Consider the following 23,134-nt stretch of genomic DNA (forward strand, 5'->3'; position numbering starts at 1 on the left):
TTAAGAATTTCTACAAGCTACTAGTGCAGAATCGAACGGGAGACACTCCAAAGCATCTCATTGCCTGAGCTTTATGTAGGTTGAGACCCTCTATTCATGATGCATTACACATCCACGCTTTTGGGACTGTGTCCGAGGGGCAGCACAAGTAAAGGTGCAATTAGTTAAAGAAAAATAGAGGAGAGTTCCATTTAGATCATCTCTATTGGCGGGCAGGAATAGACCATTGCTTAATCTGAAGCCCAAACATGTGTCCACAGGGCCCAAATCAGATTGTGAACAACCTACAATGCAAAATCTGGGATCGTCCACGAAAGGGACAACCCCAATCAATCCCTAATTGAACAAGTGTCACTATTTGTCTGAGTGTTCACAAGCTCAACAACTACTCGGACAAGACCAATGAGAATGAGTGTGATGAGGGGCATGATGATACTCTAGAGATGACATAGGAGGATGAAAGTAATGTGCTATTTGGGCTCCGTTTCTTCCAACGTAAAATTCGTTTTATGTTCAGTTTTACAAAATAAAGCAAATTTTACATCCATTTTTAAGTGACGGAGCCTCGAGGACTCACATGGTCCTGGGTGAATATGGGTAGGGGTGTAAACGGATATTCGAAAATTCGATTACCGTCTGCATCCGAATCCGTTTAAAGTGAATATTATCCGAATCCGCTTCAAGCGGATATTATCCGAATCCGTTTAGGAGATATCCGGTTCTTAACGATCAGAATCTGGTAAATGGTGCATCCGATCCGTTTAACATCCGAATCCGACAAGTACATCCGTTTATCCCGAATATCCGCATCCGTATCCGTATATTCGAATTCGGATATCCAGATTCGCATGCAAACTCGGATATCCGGTTACGGATGCGGATATTCGCATTCGAATTCAATTTCAATTAGATAATTTTGGATATTTAACCAGTTGATTTGATTTAAAGTTACAGACATGAATCGAATTCGGATACGAATTCGGACATTCGGATATGATTTATTCGAATTTGGATATTCGGATACGATTTGAATCCGGATAAACGGATACGGATAATATCCGAATTCGAATAATATCCGTCGGATGCGAATTCGGTAACGAATAATAATTATCCGTCGGATTCGGATACGGATATTGAATATTGTAATCAAATTCGAATTCGGAATAGCACTATCCGATTCGAATTCGATCCGTTTACACCCCTAAATATGGGAATATTCTATACACACAAAAGTTGAGGCACAACATCATTTCTACTATATGTTCCATAGGAAGCCATAAGTCGAAGCCTATAATCGACTCCAGAAGTTGTGAAAATGTTATATTTCAAGTGGCGACCAAGACACTTAATTTGAAGAAGGAAGAAAATCTTCAACTATACAAACTAGCTTGGTTGAACAGTGCTAATGAGCTAAGTTTCTTCCATGTGCTTAGTTTCTTTTTCCATAGGAAATAAGTAGAACGATAGTGCGTGGAGCTATATCGTTGGAATTGAGGAGACGTGCGAAAAAAATTGTTGGAAAAGGGCACACATTAAAGAGACAACTAGCCCATTTACAGTCCAGACTACTGTTTCCAAAGAAAGATAGTTCATGGCATATGTGTATTGATAGCAAAGCTATAAATAGGTTAACAATTAAGTACACTTTTCCTATACCGAGGTTGGACGACATGCTAGATCAACTTAGCAGAGCCTTAGTGTTCTCTAAGTTTGATCTTATGAGTGGATACCATCAGATTCAAATTCAACTAGATGATCAATGAAAGCCAACCTTCAAAACTAGAGAGGTTATATGAGTGGATGGTCATGTCTTTTGGACTGTCCCTAGCTTATCTGAAACACAAGGTAAATAAAAAATCAACAAAGGTGTCTGAATACCATCACCATCAGATTTATTATGAAAAAAGTAATGATATAATGAAAAGGTGTTAAAACAGAAGTAAATATTCAAAAAATTGCCTCTGATTATGTAATTACAAGCCTTCATATGCTGATCGGAATTTAAATTTACAAACAATGGAGAGAAAAATAACATCTATTCTAACAAATAGAAGTACACACCTTATTTAAGATTTGATTTTACAACAAAGAATAACCATGGAATTTTGTACACAAGTGCATAGTAAAAAAATGAGGTCTATGCTTTTCCTTTCTTCTTATCATCTAAAGCCTGCATGGAAAGGTAACAATTCCAATTAGAAATGCAAATAAAACATTAAATAGGAAGTAAAAAGTAATGGATAGAACATAGTTGAGCATAAAGATAATTGAGCACTAGACCAGAATCCCCAAATACTTTTTGAACTTTTTGATGTTTTCCAAGGAAGTATGATAAATTTTATTTACAGGTATAATAATGTAATTTGTTTTGTATAATGTAATTTTACTTGTGACTGTATGTGTTCGAATATTGTAGTATTAAGCTTGTGGCTTAACTGAGTGGGTGTACATATTAGCAAATAACCCAACAAGTTATGTGTTCAGATTGACAGATACTGTAATTTTTATTAGAACTGGGACTGAGCTAAATGAATTTAAATTGGTATATTCCACTCTTTAACACCCTACTAAGAACAATCACATTTAATTTTTAGAGTTTCCACCCGGTATGAGAATCATATGGCTATGGCATATTCCCATTTTATCCTTTGGCATTCTAATGATAATGGCACATACGGAATTATGCTTCCATAGTTTAAGTGATAAACCCATAAAAGATAATATGACTACTTGCATGGGTCAGATCAACCGTCACCGGATAGGCTTACATTATATGTTCATAATCACACAATCTTTCACCTTAGAACTCTCAAAATATGACCACTGGATCTCTTTGAAATATTTCTTTAAAAACTAGAAACAATCAGGCAAACCATAGGGAATGATTTTCCTACAATGGAATATATATTCGCTAGAAGCAATGATAATTGACCAGATATCGGTAAATCTAGGGATTTGGAGTACCATTAGAAAAAGTAGGGATTTGAGAGCGAAAGATGGTAGAGAGGGTTCAAACTTCAGAGTGGTGTTGGATTCAGGTCAGATAGATTCCAATTCTTAAAACATGAAAAAAAATAGTGAGACTAAAATCCTGTCTACGGGTTCTGGTCAATCTTTTGGCAAAAGATTGTCAATCTAAGTCAAGAACAAATCATTCAATCAAGAAATTGACAAATTGAGCTTCTAAAAAATGAAAAAACATAATGGGAGTACTGGTTTCTAAATTAAGGGCTTACAAGAGCAAGTTCCAAGGGTCATTGTAGTGTTTTGTGTGCAGAGAACTCAATGTAGTGACCTAATCTAGCTGTCTCACTCCGTAAGTTGCTGTTTTCTGAGTTCTATTAGAGGTTAATCTGGTTTGGAGTTTTCAACTGGGATTCATTATCCCCTCTCAACAAGTTTGGGGGGTTTATTAATTTTTGCCATGTTTATTGATTTGATTAATGAAAGTGACAGGAAACAAAGAACAAAAAAAGACAAAGAAATCAAATTCTTTGTTGACCATGATCTGATGTGTAACACAATGGTGCAAACTGTTGGGCACAGTTTTCCACAACAACAATGCACGGTTTTTTAGTTTAAAAGATATTTAGTTGCTTGAAAAGTAAAATCGTTATTGGTTGAAACTTATTTTATTAACAACCAACTAATAAAATTTATGTTTGTCTCAAAAAGAATTGAAAGTTGTTTCCTTGTGTTGAAGTATAAATGATTAAATAACACCAACTCTAACAGCCTAAGCTTTTAGAGTAATTGGTAGTTTCACATAGTATCAGAGCAATTGCCTGGGTTCAAACCTCCTTGATATTAAAAAAGATCCACATGTAATGGCCAACCCAAAAAGAGGGGGAGTGTTAAAGTATAAAAGATTAAATAACGCCTTCTCCAACAGCTTAAGCTTTTGGAGTAATTGGTAGTTTCACATGGTGTCATAGCTATTGCCTCAGGCATGTCCTGGGTTCAAAACCGAACAACTCCTTGATATTAAAAATCTACGTGTACGTCCAACTCAAAAGAGGCGCCACATGTACCATGTGTATGGCCAACCCAAAAAGAGGGGCTACAAGTGAGGGGGAGTGTTGAAGTATAAATGATTAAATAACACCAACTCTAACAGCTTAAGCTTTTAGAGTAATTGGTAATTCACACCTTGAACATATTTTTGTATAAATATCTGACATCCAGAAATTTGGGATGCCTTCAGATGTTATACAAAGAGATATTAAAAACTAAACCCTTTCTATTTCTGTAGTACAAATTAAAGAGGAACATAAACATTAGTTTTCTCCTGTTTACTCAACAGAGCTCTTGGAAACAAAATAGAACATGTTAACTAATTGTCAACGTTTGTGGGGATACAATATCACGTGAATCATAAATTTCCAATAGCAAATGAAATTGCATAAAATTTCCACATACATCTACCTCATTTTTAATGCAAACTCACAAGAATAATACGTTCAATTGAGTTCTGTGATAAGGAGTACCTTGCTTTGGAAGATTCTCATGGTCAAGACAAGAGTATCACGCATTCTAGAAAACCAAAGAAGTGAATAATATGAGCAGCATATAATGAATGAAGAGAAATTACAACCGCTTTTTACTGTATTGATACCAGATTCCAATAGCACAGTACAGACTCACTTGTTCATGAAAAAGTACACATTGTAAGTGTAGAAACATCATATATGAAAATATCACGTTGTCTGAGTGAGTCGGATTATCTTGATGATCATGAAAGTCAATTATGCAATGTATTTTGACAATGTGATAAAAATGCACTTGCACCCATAATGTTAACCAAAACAAAACTCTTCCTAATTTATTATTTGTAATGTTCAAGTATAATTGAACAGAGGTATTAAATGACGGACAATTCTGATTTTCTATGAGGATAAAATTTGGATTAGAATGGAAATCTAGCCAACGTTAGGAACCAAATTTGATGATTTTAAGAGCTAAGATTTATAGTATGTTCACCAGATGGGAATTATTTTGTTGGTGATTTATCACTATGATTAGCTATAATATCTCCAACAAAATGCATCTTTTTTATTGAATGTTAGCGAGTAGGAACCCCATTGGCTAACAAAAAGTGAGGAGCCCATTATTATCAGTTATAAGTGGGCCTTGGAATATGAGACTCTAATATCAAACATAAAAATTATCCTTTTATGCCTCAAGTAAGCCTCGAAACTTGTGGGACCCAGACATTGAAAGGAGACTTTCCCTGTGGAAGAAGAGTTTATTGTCCTCGGGAGGTAGGATTATGCTCGTCAAGGCTATTCTTGTCAAATATTCTACTTTACTATTTTCCATTATTTTGCTGTCAAACTTCTGTTCTTAATCTCTTGGATAAACATCAGAGAAACTTCTTGTGGAATGACAAAGATGATCATAGAAAATTCCACTCGGACAGCTAGGATGAGGTGTGTCGTCTTAAAGAGAAAGGCAGTATCGGCTTCAGAAAACTAAGAGCTGTTAGTAATGCATTACTTGGCAAATGGTTGTGGAGGTTCAGAGAGGATATGAACCTCCTTTGGAGAAACATGATTGCAGAAAAATATGGTCAAAGCCATGGGGGTGGGAGTATATAATTACAGATGAACAGATTTCACGATTTGAAGAGATACTTTGAAAATGCCTTTCCAGTTCCTTAGAGGCATCTATTTCATGGTTGGTGTGGGAGGAGAATCAAATTTTGTATGGATATTTGGTGTAGTTCCAGCTCCTATGCAACTTTCCCGACCTGGCTAGAGTGGCTGTTACTGCTTCCTGAGGTAGGATGAGGAAGTTAATTGGTGGGGGACCATCAGTCACAGAAATCATATCTGTTTTTCTAGGTTTATTTATGTTGTAAAGTTGTAGTATTGAAACAATTATGGGGTTCCATGTATCAGTCTCTCTTTTAAAGATAGAGCCCCAAGAAGAAGTGATGTACTACAATAACTACCCATTGCCATGTGTAGGTCTCTCTTTTAAGGATAGACTCTCAAGTAGTTACCCAATAAGTCATATCCTACCAAAACCACTCATTGCTACTCTTTTGAAAAGAGAGACCCAAGTAGTTATGTAACTACCTGAACTTTTCATCTCTTAAAAGGGAAAGCATTGTACATTTTTGAAGGACGATGATGAAATGAAATAAAGATTAGAAGCTTTTACCCTTGGTGGATGTGACTTCCATTATTCTTAGACATGGTTGTGATCCCCATGTTACAACCATTGGTGTGATGCCTTTGGCTATTAGTGGTGCGATGTCCTAACTCCTATCCCCTGATAAGCTTATTCTATTTTTTTTCTTCAATCACTATTTCTCTTATATTTCAAGCATACAATCTTTCTTTGTTAATTATCCCCCAACCTATCCTACATCAGTTTGGCATCAGAGCAAAGCCTGGGTTCGACATGTTGCAGTAGGATTTCTACAGGGAGAATGACAATGTTCAAAAGAATAAAACTCTATTTCTGTTTTGGAGACAAAATTGAGCTTTCGTTTCTAGAAAAGTGTGATTCTTTTCTAGCTTGGTGGTGTGACTCCATACAGAACCTATCTAGATGCTCTTCTAGTTGGTATTTAACTCGAGCTAAGTTGGGACGGCGATGCAAGACATTAGGATTTTCAAGGGACGATTGATTAAAGTTCAAATGGGATAACCCATTGCCTACGACTAAAAAGAAGAAGGATTTAATTCTTCACTCCACAGAGTCAAATTCTTTTCAATCGAGAGAGAATAATGGGGGACCATCAATCATGGAAAACATATCAGTTTTTTCTATTTTAATTTTTTGGGTTTATTTATGTTGTAAAGTTGTAGTATTGAAACAGTTATGGGGTGCCATGTATCAGTCTCGCTTTTAAAGATAGAGCCCCAAGTAGTTATGTACTACAATAACTACCCATTGCAATGTATAGGTCTCTCTTTTAAGGATAGACTCTCAAGTAGTTACCAAAGGAGTTATATCCTACCAAAACCACTCGTTGCTACTCTTCTAAACAGAGTCCTAACTACTTGAACTTCTCATCTCCTAAAAGGGAAAGCATTGTACATTTTAAAGGATGATGATGGAATAAAATAAAGATTAGAAGCTTTTGCTCTTGGTGGATGTGACTTCTAATATTCACATCATGGGTGTGATGCCCATGTTATAGCAATTGGTGCGATGCCTTTGGTGACACCGATGTGATGCGATGCCCTCTCCTCTCTTAAGCCCATTCTATTTTTTTTCTTCAATCACTATTTCTCTTCTATTTCATGCATATTGTTAAGGAAGAGAATGAGAGGAGAAATTGTGAGTTGGGAAAATCTCCCCCTCACTTATGTATTTATATAAAGAGAGATATACAAAAGGACAAATATGCCCATAGGTGTATACATTCACTAACACTCCCCCTCAAGCTGGAATGTATATGTCAAACATTCCTAGCTTGCTACAATTATCACTCAATTTGGCTTTGTTCAATGGCTTGGTAAACATATTCGCAAATTGGTTCACCGATCTAGTGAACACTGTGCATATTTCTCCTTTTTGAATCCGATGCCGGATGAAATGGCAATCAACCTCGATATGTTTAGTTCTCTCATGAAAGACTGAATTTGTGGCAATGTGAATCGTTGCCTTGTTGTCACAATATAACTGAGAAGGAGATGAAGGGCGGAAACCGATCTTTGACAAAAGAGAGCGTAACCAAATGAGCTCTCCACTCGTGTGTGCCATAGCTCTATATTCCGCCTCTGCAATTGATTTGGAGATAACATCATGTTTCTTACTTCGCCATGACACAACGTTACCTCCCACAATGTGCAGTATCCTGTGGTAGATCTCCTATCAGTTGGAGATCCTGCCCAATCTGCATCTGTGTACCCTTGTATCTTCTGATGTCGATGTTTCTTGAATAGCAACCCTCTACCTGGAGCACTTTTCAAATACCGAAGAATCTGAAGAACAACTGCCCAGTATGAAGTACGAGGTGAACTCATATGTTGGCTGACAGCACCAACAGTAAAGGAGATATCTGGACGTGTAACTGTAAGGTAGATAAGTTTACCAACCAACCTCCTATATCTGCCTGGGTCATCGAACAAGTCTCCCTCTTCAGATAGTAACTTCACATTTGAGTCCATGGAAACTGAGGCAGGTTTCACTCCAAGATAACCTGTCTTCTCAAGTAAGGCTAAGACATATTTCCTCTGTGAGAGAGAAATCCCCTTTGTCGAATATGCAACTTCAATACCCAAGAAGTATCTAAGACGACCCAAATCTTTGGTAGAGAACTCATTTTGCAAGAAGGTCTTCAATTTCTGGATCACAGCTGTATCACTGCCAATGATGATGATGTCATCGACATAGACTATCAAGAGTACATACCCAACTGTAGACTGACAGATGAAGATAGAATGATCAATTGCACACTGCTTCATACCAAAGCGCATAATGGCATCACTGAACCTTCCAAACCATGCTCTAAGCGACTGCTTGAGACAGTAAATGGATTTCTTTAAACGACATACAGAGGATGACATCTCCCCCTGAGCAACATACCCAGGAGGTTGCTCCATGTACATTTCCTCTGTGAGCTCACCATGAAGAAATGCATTTTTGACATCCAACTGATGTAGAGGCCAGCCCTGATTGACAACAAGAGAAAGTAGAACACGCACTGAGGGGATCTTCGCCACAGGAGAGAAGGTCTCACCATAGTCCACCCCAAACATCTGAGTGTACCCTTTGGCAACCAAGCGCGCCTTAAGACGCTCAATAGAGCCATCAGGCAAATATTTTACCGTATAGACCCAACGACACCCAACAGGGCGTGCACCAGGAGGCAGAGGAACTAAATCCCAAGTCTGATTTGCCTGAAGGGCATCCATCTCAAGGTCCATAGCAGCGTGCCACCCCGGGTGATCAAGTGCTGCAGCCAAGGACTCTGGAAAAGAAACAGAAGATAGAGAGGACACAAAACTGCGAACAGCAGGGGTGAGAGCATCATATGAAAGAACAGACGAAATAGGATGAGCAGTACTATGAGAGCGAGTGCGGGAAGCAATAGGAGAATCGATAGATACCTCAAAGGTGGAAGGAGGGAGCTCCTGATGGGATGGCGATGGCGCTGCTGGAGATGGATGAGCTGCAGAGGTATGGCGACACTGATATGTCTTCTTAGTGACTGGAGATGGGGGCCGAGCAGGTACTTGTAAGGGAAGAGAGGGCTCTGGAACAGGAACCACAGAAGGTGAAGATAAGAAAGACGATGGAGATGGACTGACCACCGAGTCATGAAGAACGAGAATCGGTAGAGGAAGATCTGAAGAGTGAGAGAGAGAGGGGTCGTATCTAGAGAGCTCAGAAAGAAGGGCTCAGTCTCGAAAAAGGTAACATCTGCCGAGACATAAGATCGATGCAACAGAGAGCTATAACAGTGATAACCTTTCTGAGTACGTGAGTAGCCGAGAAAAAGGCATCGTTCAGATTTAGGATCTAATTTATCCAATCTAGGCCCAAGGTTGTGGACAAAGCAAACACACCCGAATACCCAAGGAGTAAGAGGAAATAGCTCATGATGAGGACGTAAAATTGAGAAAGGGGATGAGCCGCCTAGAACCGAGGAAGAAAGTCGATTGGCTAGATAGTTAGCAGTGAGAACTGCACCACCCCAATAAGATTTGGGAACTCGCATCTGGAATAGAAGAGTGCGAGCTCCATCCAATAATGATCGCATTTTCCGTTCGGTAACACCATTTTGTTGAGAGGTGTGAGCACATGAAGATTGATGAAGGATACCACAAGTGGAAAGGAACTCCTCAAAGCCATTGGATTTTGAGAAATATTCCAGGGCATTATCAGTGCGAAGGCATTTAAGAGTGCAATTAAATTGGTTAGTAACTTCTGAATGAAAAGTACAAAAAACAGAGAATACTTCTGAGCGATCTTTCAGTAAATAAAGCCAACACAAACGTGAATAATCATCAATAAAAATGACAAAATAACGATGTCCAAAAACAGAGATAGTCCGCGAGGGACCCCATATTTCGGAATGTACTAAATCAAAGAGGTGTGAGGCCCGACTAACAGGCCTACACAGGAAGGACACCCTATGGTGTTTCCCAAGTTCACAGGCCTCGCACGAAAAAGGAGTACCGGAAGAAGAAACGATAGATCTTTGTCGCAAACGATCAAGATTGGGATGTCTAAGACGGCAGTGCCACTGATATGCGCCGCTGGAGCAGTGTAAAATGGTACGAGGGCTACAGTCCAGACGATAAAGCTCATCAATCTCACGGCCCGAGCCAATCGTCCTCCCGGTCAAGAGATCCTGAAACAAGCAATAAGAGGGATAAAATGAGACAGAACAGTTAAGATTTTTAGTAATCTGACTAACTGAGAGTAAACTAAAGGGTGCTTTAGGCACACATAGAACAGAGGATAATGTGAGACCAACACGAGGAGAGATATCACCAACACCAGAGATAGGAGTGGAGCTCCCATCAGCAAGTGTGATGGACTGATAAGAAAGTGGATGAAAGGAACTAAGTGAGGAAGAAGTACCTGTCATATGATTGGAGGCTCCAGAATCTATGATCCAGGAGCTGGAGCTAGTAAGAAGAGATGCAGGGGAGCTACCTGGCTAAGCAAAAGTCGAAGTTGGGGGTGACTGGTAGACCTGAGATGCTGTAACTCATCATAGTCGGCACGAGACATAAAGACCCCATCAGCCTGAGGCCCAGTGCCGGGTGGAACTGAAAGAGATGAGGGCTCTGAAGATTCTGGTGCAACGAGATGTTCGGAGCGACCAAAACGAGTCTCATAGGAAGGATGAAGCTCAGGGTGCAGTACATAGCAAGTCTCCATATAGTGGCCCTCACGGCGACAGTGCGAGCAATATGGACGTGGTCGGCCACCATGCCCTGCAGGAAGATCATGACCACCACGACCAGAGTCACAACCACAACCACGGGCAAAGGTGCCCCCACCTCATGTAGCACGATCACGTACGCCATAGGCAACAGTGGCAGTAATATCGACCAAATGAGCAGAGACAGAGTCAGTAAGAGCACACTGCTGTGCACGCAAGTAAACCTCCTGAAGAGAGGGCATCGTGCCAGACCCAAATATCTGCTAACGAAGGTGCATATACTCGGGACCCAAAGTCTCCAGAAACTGAACGACACGTATCTGATCACGCTGTTGAGCGGCTGTAGTCAAATCGGTGGTAAGAGGCATAAGGACATCTAACTGCTGGCAATGGGAAACAAACTGACTGTAGTAGGTCGAGAGAGGAGTGTCTCCACGGCAAAGGTTCATTCACTGAGTATATGTGGAACAGATTCGAGATAGGTTGCTTTTCCCGGAGAAGGTAGTAGCAGTATGATCCCAAACCTGGTGAGAAGTGGGAAGGTGTATCATGGTCCCAACAATCTCAGGGGACATACTCTGCCAGAGGAGAGTATGAATAAGGGCACCATCCTGTTCCCACTTCTCAAAAGTGGCATCACTAGAAGGAGGGGGGTTACGACGAAGAATAGAGATCTTCCCCCTGGCAATCAGATAGGTCTCCACAGCCACTTTCCAATTCAGATAATTGGAACCATCAAGTCTGACTGTGGTCATGGGAGGAAAAGAACCATCCATCGAAGAAGACGAGGGAATATACGAGGAAGATGATGGGCGAGTCGGAGGAGCAGTAGCCACAGAAGGCTGCACGCGAGAAGGATCCTCAATCACTGGGCTATCCATGGGTAAAGAATCAAAGAGAGAAAATCAATTGACGAAAAGAAATGATGCCCTGACGGAGAGCAGAGAAATCAATAATGGAGATCGCGGCTCCGGAGAGAGATAAATGAGAATAGGGCATGAGAGAAACCCTGGATGACATGAAGAAAACAACGGATATAGAGATATGAGAGCGGAGCCGCGGAGAAAGAAAAAGAGGAGAATATGGTTTGAGATTTAAGCCATTTGGAAGGGGAAAGGGATTAGGATTGCTACAGAATAGAGCAAAAATTAAGTCAAAAAATTAGGAAGTATGGAGGTCAACGGTTGGGAAGAGTGTAGATGGGAACGGAGGGTTGGAGAGGGTGGAGAGGAGGTTGAAAAAGAAGGGGACGGAAACGGGGGGGGGGGGGGTACTTGATAATGGAGCGGGAGGTGGGGATGGGGGTACGAAAGGAGAAGGGGAACCGGGGGGCGGGGGTACGGAAGTGGGGAGTGGGGGGTGTGGTGAGGGACAGACAGGGGCAGTGTTCTAAAAAGCGTTGGGTGGAGCTGGGCGGCTGACTGACCTCCCAGCGCCCAGGCGTTTTTAGGCGTTTTTCATTTTTTTTAGATATTAATATATTTTCATAATATCTTGCATTTTTTATATAAAATATAAATATTTGAATACATAACAATCCAAACCATTTTATGCATAAGCACTAAACATTAAATAATAACAAAAAGTCAAAAACATAATAAGGAATTAAGCATAAAGTACATAATAATTTAAGTATTTAACAATACAACACAAATCCATGACAAATAAAAAGATTAAAATCCAAGCACTTCTTTAGTCTTCACCAATCATTGTCCTTTCCCTCCAAGACCAAGACTCTATCTTCATCTGAGTCTTCAAACCCGCCCCGCCCGGGCTCAAGCTCAGCTCTCAGGCGCCGCCTCATCGCCTGAGCGGCCGCCTAATAACACCCAGGCGGTGAGACCGCTTTTTTAAACGCCCAGGGCATGGGCAATGCGTTTTTTCTGCGTCCAGCGCCTAGGCGGCTGCATTTTAGAACAGAGGACAGGGGCAGGGGTACTGGAGGGGGGTGGGGTGGGGAAAGGGGACAGAAAGAAGGGGGGGGACGGGAGATGGGTTAGGGGTGGGCAGAGGACGAGAGATGGGTTAGGGTTAGGTAAAAAGAAGGGAAGAGGAGAGGGGTTTCTATGGGTGGTCCCTAGGAATTCAAAAAACCCTAGGGCTCTGATACCATGTTGAGGAAGAGAATGAGAGGAGAAATTGTGAGTTGGAAAAATCTCCCCCTCACTTATGTATTTATATAAAGAGAGATATACAAAAGGACAAATATGCTCATAGGCATATACATTCACTATACAATCTTTGTTCCTTAATTATCCCCCAACCAGTCTTACATCATTAATAGGATATCCAATTTTGTAAGAACTTTTTTGACAGAATTTGATAGAGTGGCGACATTTTTTACTAGCTAGGGTTCATTTGACCTACATTCATAGCTGCGGCATGGAGAGGATAGTTTGGATTTGGGAGTCGGATAGGAAGTGCTCGGTTCTATCCTTTGACTAACACGTAGGTCCTATTGCTCTTCCATCCCCTATAGGAAAGCTTGGAAAATTCATGTGCCTCATAGGCTTTGTGTGTTTTGCTGGACTACCTGTCTTAATAAAATCATTATAGTAGACCATCTCTGCAATCATAAAATGATTAATTGTTAATTATTGGGGTCTTTCTGTTGTGAACGAAGAATATGTTGATAACTGATGGTCATTTAATCAGACGTAGCCATAAAGTGTCAAGTTCAAGCAGAACAAAACTTCTGTTAATAGGATACTGGTGGGGGACGGAGGGAGAAAGGGGCGGGGATACTGGTGGGGGACAGCGTTGGGGGGGGACGGGAGATGGGTTAGGGGTGGGCGGAGGACGGAGGACGGGAGATGGGTTAGGGTTAGGGTTAGGTAAGAAGAAGGGAAGAAGAAGAAGGGAAGAGGAAAGGGGTTTTTACGGGTGGTCCCTAGGGATTCAAAAACCCTAGGGCTCTGATACCATGTTGAGGAAATTGGGAAAATCTCCCCCTCACTTATGTATTTATATAAAGAGAGATATACAAAAGGACAAATATGCCCATAGGCATATACATTCACTAACACATACAATCTTTGTTCCTTAATTATCCTCCAACCAGTCCTACATCATTAATAGGATGATCCAATTTTGTAGGAACTTTTTTGACAAAATTTGATAGAGTGGCGACATTTTTTACTAGCTAGGGTTCATTTGACCTACATTCATAGCTGCAGCATGGAGAGGATAGTTTGGATTTGGGAGTCGGATAGGAAGTGCTCGGTTCTATCCTTTGACTAACACGTAGGCCCTATTGCTCTTCCATCCCCTATAGGAAAGCTTGGAAAATTCATGTGCCTCATAGGCTTTGTGTGTTTTGCTAGACTACCTGTCTTAATAAAATCATTATAGTAGACCATCTCTGCAATCATAAAATGATTAATTGTTAATTATTGGGGTCTTTCTGTTGCGAACGAAGAATCTGTTGATAACGGATGGTCATTTAATCAGACGTAGCCATAAAGTGTCAAGTTCAAGCAGAATAAAACTTCTGTTAATTATAGAAGTAGTTCTGAAGAGGTTTTCTCATCAATTGGACTGCTTTATACTAAAAGATACAGTAACAGGAAACGATAAAGTAGAAGATTAAGATTAGTAGCTTCAAATAACCGGTGCATATGATTGACATGTAATACCTAACATCATCGTTTGTGCTAAAGGGGTGACAAGTGCCATTAGAACATGTTAAAACAAATTGTGTTGAGAGTCCGCTTGGAATTTTTATCTGCAAGATCAACCAGGCAGAATATCATGTCAAGATTTTTTATGTCTTAAGCAACATAAGAATTACCAACCTACAAATTAACAGTTTATAAATCTAACCGATCCTGAAAAGTTTCCTTAATTACAGTATAAAAGGAGTATTGCAACTAGAGAACAACATACAGATAAGTCAGGTGAATATTTCTCTTCAATTAGCACAACATCCATATTGATGCTCTGAATTCGGTAGTTGGATCGTTTCAAAATCAAAATTGTTGGTTCCCAACCCTCAGAAGAATCTCTCTGTTGAACATATGTTACACAATTATGCAGAATATCCAGAAAAAAATAAAGAAAGAGTTGAATATAATAGCTTTTCTTAATATTATCATGCATAAAATACAAAAGACCACATATGCAGGCTGGATAGATAATATAAACTACCAGGGTCAGCAAATAAAACATACTTGAACTTTTGCAATCAATGAGAGTAACATGTGAGAGCAGAGACTAAGAGTAGCAATCCTAAATATAGGGAGTATCAATATATAAATCAAACATCACTATAATCAAAACACTACTCTAGCGTTTAGAATTAAAGAGAAGTATTAAAATTAGTGTACAAGACTAAACAAAAGCATTGTTTGCTTAGGTATATTTTCCAAATGTAAGGACCATTATCTAATATGTTGATTACAACTTTAGTTTTAAAACTAGATATTTATTATATACAAAAAATATTAAGACAGAATGCATATTTACTAGCATATCATATAAAAACATCCAACTTTCATATGTATTCTAAGAAATGAAATAAGAAGAGAAAAGCAAGAGACAGAAAAAAGGTGTTCTTGTCTTCAACAGAAATTAAAGCTGAAAGTCAAAACCTCTATATAAGGCACTAACAACTTAACAAGCAACTCAGTATAGAGGTAGGTAGGTGTCAAGTGTCAACCATCCACACCCAGCCTCCGCCAGATATGATGAATATCTGAGGCAGTTGATTGACATACTAGTCGCTGAGGAGAGGCAGTATGGGTTCCCTATAATCTCAAGCCTCTAGTGGGTCCATAGCTATAGCATCCTAAAGAAAAGGTAAGGGAGGTCAGTGAGTGTACGGAGTTGTTACATTTATGAGGCGTGACCTTGTTTTCCAACAACACCATTCTAAAATTCTTGAATGGTAGGATTACACGAACAAATGGTCCCCAAACTACTATATGTAGTTGAGGAGATGAGTGAAAAAAATGCCAAGTGGTGTGGGATTTAAACTACATAAATCGGAAGTGTAAAGTTAAATGGAATAATTGTTAACACATTTGTTTTGTACCTACAATGAAATCCCTGTTAAGAGTCTTTACAAAAGCTCACAATAGATGCACCTGAATTTCATCACGAAACATTTTGCCTAATACTAGCATTTCAAATAATTGTTGGATGACGTCAAGCCAGAGTGAAAATAGAATAAGAAAGGAAAACGGAAAAAAAAAGATTTAGATTTTCAAAGTAACTAGGGTTAAAATGGAAGCAAAACTTACCAGCAGTAGAACATGAAATGTGGCTCGGCCTGCTGAGATATGGGTTTCAATCTCCTGCTGCATATCCGGATCTGCAGAAGTGGTACTCACAGTTATACAAGAAGTAAATGAAAAAGGGAATGATATCTGCACTGTTGTTTTAATAATGGAACTCTCCTTTTTGTTTTACACCTTTTCAATTGTCTGTTAAAGGCCGTTACAGTTCCCAAAAAGCTATCAACAGCTAATCGAAAAGTGTAATTGAGGAGTGCCGTAACAAAATAAGGGAGTCTGTGTATCATTTCCCATAAGAAAAATAAATAAGCTATCCCCTTCAAAAGGAAAATCTATTTAAGTTGTCTGCAAAAATAATTTGCATAGATCTATTACATACAGATTGATTTGTGATTCAAACATATAGTCACCAACAGCCCTTAGAATCATCAAGACATATACGCACAAAGAAAGAAGAAAAAGAGGAGTGAAGTGATGAGCATGGTTTTAAATTTCCATCGAAATTGAAATGAAATGGCCAAAATGTTTTCATTTCCATCCTAACCAAAATGACCTAAATACATAAACCAAAATCGAAAGCGTAATAGTGGTATACTTTATTAGTATGTATTACATAATTATATTCAAGGTTTGAAATTTCGGTTATGGTTTCGGTTTTGGCCTCAGCTGAAAAGCAATTTTGGTTTCGGTGGAAATTTCGATAAAAATCTTATAATTTCGGCCGAAATTTTTAAATTACGGTTTCAGTTTTAAATTTCGGTGATGGCCGAAATCTGAAATTTCGGATTTCGGCCAAATTTAAAACCATGATTATATTAATATGAAATTTCGGCCGAAATTTAAAACCATAATTATATTAATATGAATTCCATGCAAAATGTGATGCATATATGTGAAATTTGATATGTGCTAAATTAACAGACATGCACGACAGTGCATGTCACTAGGTATTCAATGCTTTAAAGTTTAAACCCATTATGGATGCTTGTCTTGCTTATGTGATGGTTTCTAAGTGTGTATTTGTGCCTATTCTAGCATTTCTTGAAGTTTCATCTTTAAATTCTATCATTTGAAAATGTTTCCATATGTTTCCTTGATTTTACAAGTTTTCAAATTTCCAACCGAAACCAAAATTTAAAACCTTAGTGTCGAACCAGAGAGAGAGAGAGAGAGAGAGAGAGAGAGAGAGAGAGAGAGAGAGAGAGAGAGAGAGAGAGAGAGAGAGAGAGAGAGAGAGAGTTTTCTGAGGGAAGCCTTCTCATTGTCTCAACAATCAAGCAAGATGCATTCATGTTAGAAAGACGTTGTTAACTTACCAACTTCTCCAAAAGCTTAAGCTGTTGGAGAAAGGCGTTATTTATCTTTTATACTTTATTGTTCGTGTGGCCCACTTAGCAAACATGTGGGGCGTTATTTATCTTTTATACTTTATAACAGACGTGACATACAAAACTAGTTGAAATACGTGAAACCATAGTTTTAAAACTCCCCCGCATCATCGTGGACTCCCCCGAGTCAACTCCCTTTTCCCTTGGCCATGTTCCACGTTTTGCTGCCGTGTTTTGCTCTCCAGAGTCATTAAAAACTCCTTTGACTCTCCCGAGTTATAACCGTGTCAACCAAGTACTCAGACTACATTGTGCCGAGGCGACTAGGATTTTCTTCAACCGCGTTTTGACCCGCATCCTCATTTTGAAACACTGCGTGAAACTATATGCTTTTGGTTTTTAGATTTTGAATGTAACGGTGGGCATGGGAAAAAATAATTTTATAAATACAGTACAACATGGTCATTTCTGAAGTTAAAAGGGAGAATTAGCTTTATTGATAAACTGAATAGATACCACACATTGCAATTATAATAATAGGATATCTGAATGAGTAATTAAATAATGCAGTCAAATTTAGTTTCCTGTAAACAAATTTAAAATAAAAATTCTCAAATGCTTCAAGTGTGTTGCAGACGTAAGATACTGTATAGCTTTTCAAAATTTATGAAATGGTACAAGGTTTTAGAAGCATAATTTACAGAAAAACATGATTTTGTAGGAGAAAAGATGGAGTGGTTATATATATATATATATATATATATATATATATATATATATATATATATATATATATATATATATGGGAAATGTGTGCGTACTCGGTCGAGTAGATAAGCTTATCTACTCGGTCGGGTTAAAAACAGTGGGGGCCCACATTTTTGAGGTGATCCAAACCATTCATTTGAAAGGCCCTTACCTAGATAAGCTGTCCACCAAAAATCAGCCCCATAGGATCATCCTAACCCATGCAACAGTGGAGGGAAAAATGGGAAAAAATGGACAAACACAGCTTGTCCACAAATCTGCCCATTTTTCCCTCCACTGTTGGATGGGTTAGGATGATCCTATGGGGCTGATTTTTGGTGGACACCCTATCTAGGTAAGGGCCTTTCAAATGAATGGTTTGGATCACCCCAAAAATGTGGGCCCCCACTGTTTTTAACCCGACCGAGTAGATAAGCTTATCTACTCGACCGAGTACGCACACCTTTCCCTATATATATATATATATATATATATATATATATAAGTATGTATGTACGTATATGAGAGAGAGAGAGCGAGAGAGAGAGAGAGAGATGAGTTCAAAAAAAATGAGAGAGAGAGAGGGAGACAAGAACTTCCAGTGCAAATAAGACATACCGCATGTTATTTTCATCTGATTGTTTGCAAAAATTCTCACCAATTCCCCCTACAAAAAAAAATGAAACATTAACTTGTTTTGCATGATTCCATGTCACCTTATTATAAAGCATACGTGTCATATATTGCTTCCGTCCAAGTTCCTACCAAGGTTACATATGTTTTAGCTCATCCACAGTGAAAAGAGGCTATAGTTGAAGAAATGCAAGTGTTAGACAAAAATAACATATGGAAAACTGGTTGAGTTACCTTAAGGCAAGCATGTGGTTGGATGCCGATAATTATACACCATCAAACGCAAACAATATGGTTCATTAGAAAGATATAAGGCCAGATTAATTGATAAGGGGTACACTCAGTTATATGGGATTGATTATTAGGAAACATTTTCATCTGTTACAAAATTGAATTCTGCTTGAGTCCTTTGTGTTTGGAAGCTAAGAGAAATTATCATCCTCATCAACTAGATGTGAAAACTGTGATTCTTCATGGGGACCTCCAAGAAAATGTGTATAGGGATCTTCCACCTTGTTTTCAGCCTGAGGGAGAGAAAAGGAAGGCACGTAGGCTGAAAAAGGCTATCATGGGTTGAACAATCACCAAGAGTGTGGTTTGATAAATTTAGTTTGGAGTGAATTCTCATTTGATTCGGAAGGATCTATTTTGATCACTTCGTGTTTATTAAACAGGATGGTAGTAGGACGAACATCCGTGTAGATGGCATGGTCAACACAGGCAATAATACTCAACTAACATATGAGTGAAATAATACCTTGGAAAGGCATTTGACATCAAAGACCTCGCACCTCTAAAATATTTCTTGGGTATTGAAATTGCAAGGTTGAAATATTGAAGCTACATGTATCAAAGGAAGTACGTGTTGGATCTACTACAGATATAGTGTTTAGGTACTAAACCAGCAAATAATTTTATGGAACAAAACCATAAGTTACATGATCAACACTGAGAGACTCTCTCTAATCTGAGTATGTACCAAAGACTGGTCAGTAATTTAATTTATCTCATGATCAGTCGTCTAAATATTGTAGATGCAGAAAGTTTAGTCAGTTAGTTCATGTATGCTCAATTATGGGATTCTCAATTATCTAAAAGGGGCCCCACGATAAATCATCATATATGCTAACCATGGTCATTTGGATGTAGAAGCGTGCTCTGATGTTGAGTGGTTTAGTTTTGTATGTGATCGTAGGTCCAGTAGGGGGTAACATGGAGAGACACTCTAATCTGGGTATGTACCAAAGGCTGGTCAGTAATTTGATTTGTTTCATGATCAGTAGTCTAAATATTATGCAGAAAGTGTAGTCAGTTAGTTCATGCATGCTCTTGTTCAAGTCTTCTTGAAGCTGTCTATGGGATCCTCAATTATCTTAAAGGGCCCTGTGATAAGTCATCATATATGCTAACCATGGTCGTTTGGATGTAGAAGCGTGCTCTGATGTTGAGTGGTCTAGTTTTGTCAGTAATCCTAGGTCCACTAGTGGGTAACTGGGCATTCCACTTTTGTTGATGGCAATTTGGTTACATGGAAAAGTAAGAAGCAAGTCGCGACCACCGGTTGAGTGCCAAGGCTGAGTATAGAGCAACAGCACACACTACTTGTGAGCTCACATGGATAAAAATGATTTTTAAAAGATACGAGAGAGAGAGAGAGAGAGAGAGAGAGAGAGAGAGAGAGAGTATGCCTATAAAACTGTCTTGTGACAATCAAGCAACAATTTATATTGCTACAAATCTAATATTCCATGAACAGGCCAAGCATATAGAGGTAGATTGTCGTTTTGTTAGAGAGAAAGTAGAAGAAAAGGTATAATTATTCTGTATATCAGAAATGAAAATCAATTAGTAGATATTCTCACCAAAGTAGTAGCAGGCAAACAATTTTGAGATATTCTTTACAAGCAGGATATAATCGACATCTATAGTACAACTTGAGGGGTGGGGGGTGTTTGAATAGATGTTTTCATATATTTTACGTATGAATCGTATTTCTACCATTTTAAATGTAACATGTGAATATGCCTATGGATAGAGAGAAAGCTACTTGTATTGTTGATGCAGGAATTCTACAAGGGTGTACTGCAGGTCGTTATCTACGAACTCGTACGCCAAGAAAGAAACTATAGTTCAACTTAATTAAAGCAACTAACGAGGGCAAATCTTTAGGGACGCAGCATAGACATGATGAACATGCAAAAATAAGCATACGAAAGTAGAACTATTATAGCTACTGAATCAAGACAAAGCAATTGTAAATTTTATTTTTCATGAGCACAAAATAAGGCCCCACAAATACAAGTAAACAAGGCCTTATTGTTATTCTAAATATAAATCCAATTAAAATAAAAAAATCTGATAACCAAGTTTATTGCTCCATTCCATGGATTTTAGCAAAATATTCAAAGTAGGACGACTATACAAATAGGCAAAGGCTTTCAAAAGGGGCAAAAGGGGCTTAACAACTAGTAAATCACGATTTTTCAAACAGGTTTCAAAGGAATTGAAAGTTAAAATTCAAAACTGATTCTTGGTTGTAAGAAGGCTTTAATTTCCAAATCTGAACAAAAAAGGGATATTTTGTTTATTAGGCTAAATCAATCAACGGGAGTTAATCAAGCCAATCAGCTACTGCCCCGACATGAAATACCAAGATCAAAACTAGGCTATTGGGTCATTGGAATCAATCACGGGTCAAAACGCCACCCATAAAAATGATTGGATGTTTTGGTATCCTTTTGGTAGTCCTGAAAAAATTCTAAGGTGTCTCCTCACATAGTAACAATTTGGCATATTTGGAAAAGAGAAACAATCGAATATTCAATGAGCAACACCACCCCATTGGAAGGATAAATACATAAATAATAATCAAATTGAACAAATGGTCAAGAAAAGTGGATGGGCTGTCTTCAATTCCCGAAGAGGCACTAAGGAATTGGAGAACAGTCATTTGGGAAAAAAACATGTGAAATTTCACACAGCCACTGTGAGAGCTACGACCCCACAAATGTATCAAATTGAATTTTGATGTTAGTTAAAGAGTAAAATTGGGTCAGCTGGGGTGGGGGTGTATTCCGTGATCATCTGGTGTTGTTCTCAAGGCATACTCCAGGCCCGCTAGGGGAAGTCACTCAAATGAAGCAGAGTTACGTGCATTTCTATGTGGGCTCTTAATTTTTGCAATTTCAATGAGTGGAAAGCTATTGTAGAAGGTGATTCGTCAAATTCCATCTCATGGGGACACAAAAATTCATTGGGACCTTGGAGGCTCTTGAACATAATCATGGAAATCCTTGACCTCTGTGGTAAGATAGATCCCTTTTCCTCACAAGCCAAGATCAGCAAACAAGATGCAGACACCTTGGCAAAATAAGAGGTTTAGAGAAGCATTGATAGTAGGAGATGGGTCTCCATTGTAGATTCTAACACACATGGGTCTCTTCTGATAGTTGTTTTACTTGTAATGGGACATCTCGTCCCTGCTTTGTACAATTGTGTTGGGCAATAGAAATCATTGCTATCGTTAAAAAAAAAGGGTTCCAATAGGTGAACTGATAAGAGAGAGGATGGTGGCAAATGTTAGGTACTAAAATAGGATGAAGAATTAAAGAAAAATAGGGCAACAAAAAACATTGATGGATAGGGATTAGGTTTCAAAGGTGAATATGACTAGGGTTAGGTACAAGAATGATTGAAATTAGGCTGAGGCTAGGATAACAAACTGAAGATGTTAAAACTAGGGCTTTGGACATGGACACAAGATTGAAGAAGGAGAACATACCTTTTCTTGATCACATACCTCTTCTAGATATTGGATAAAATCTAGAATGGTGACTCTGACAACATGTCAAAGTACAAGATGGATCAATACACACTTCATATGGAGAAAGGAGGAGAGACTAGAAGAGAGAAACAAAAGAGATAAAAGGAGAGAAAGATGAAGGGAGGAGAAGCCTTGCCATTTATTCATACAAGTGAAAGTTCATAAATTACATAAGGGGCCACTAGGGCCATCCAAGGATGGACCCTATCCTACTAATGCAAATAAACTTAAGAAAATAAGAGATACGCCAAAACATTAATACACATCTACCTTCACTAACGTAACTCTTTAACAGTATCAATGACGGCAATATGGAAAAAACATTCTTAATAAGTTATACTCTTTGAATATAATCATCGACCAAATTGTACAAGGTTAATACTATGAACTAAGTAAACAATAAATCATTTATTTAGCTGAGTAAACTCTAAAATGGAAATGATCCTTGCATCAAAATTTTAGCAACAAACAATCGAGTCCATAATTTGTTTGCTTGAACATAGATTGTGTGTGT

General features: G+C 38.7%; 1 protein-coding gene across 2 annotated transcripts in view; it reads right to left on the reverse strand.

The window, feature by feature from the left end:
• Positions 1 to 1,534: 1,534 nt before the first annotated feature.
• LOC143879183 (uncharacterized) overlaps positions 1,535 to 23,134 on the reverse strand; it is a 34,025-nt gene continuing 12,425 nt past the window's right edge. The window contains exons 15-21 of one of the 2 annotated variants that reach the window (XR_013251161.1): positions 18,783 to 18,831; positions 16,096 to 16,166; positions 14,741 to 14,860; positions 14,491 to 14,579; positions 4,488 to 4,533; positions 2,062 to 2,170; positions 1,535 to 1,833 (exon numbers count right to left, since the gene is read on the reverse strand). Coding sequence is in view for 1 of the 2 variants with exons in the window: in XM_077381406.1 (XP_077237521.1) it covers positions 2,138 to 2,170; positions 4,488 to 4,533; positions 14,491 to 14,579; positions 14,741 to 14,860; positions 16,096 to 16,166; positions 18,783 to 18,831 (408 nt within the window). In the remaining variant the exon portion in view is untranslated. Of the gene's footprint in view, positions 1,834 to 1,891; positions 2,171 to 4,487; positions 4,534 to 14,490; positions 14,580 to 14,740; positions 14,861 to 16,095; positions 16,167 to 18,782; positions 18,832 to 23,134 lie in introns of those variants that run through there. The other variant, XM_077381406.1, reaches the window with a different exon arrangement.

The sequence above is a fragment of the Tasmannia lanceolata genome, unplaced genomic scaffold (genome assembly GCF_043159265.1).
Source record: "Tasmannia lanceolata isolate RefF3 unplaced genomic scaffold, GAP_Taslan_0.1 ptg000002l, whole genome shotgun sequence".
NCBI lineage: Eukaryota > Viridiplantae > Streptophyta > Magnoliopsida > Canellales > Winteraceae > Tasmannia > Tasmannia lanceolata.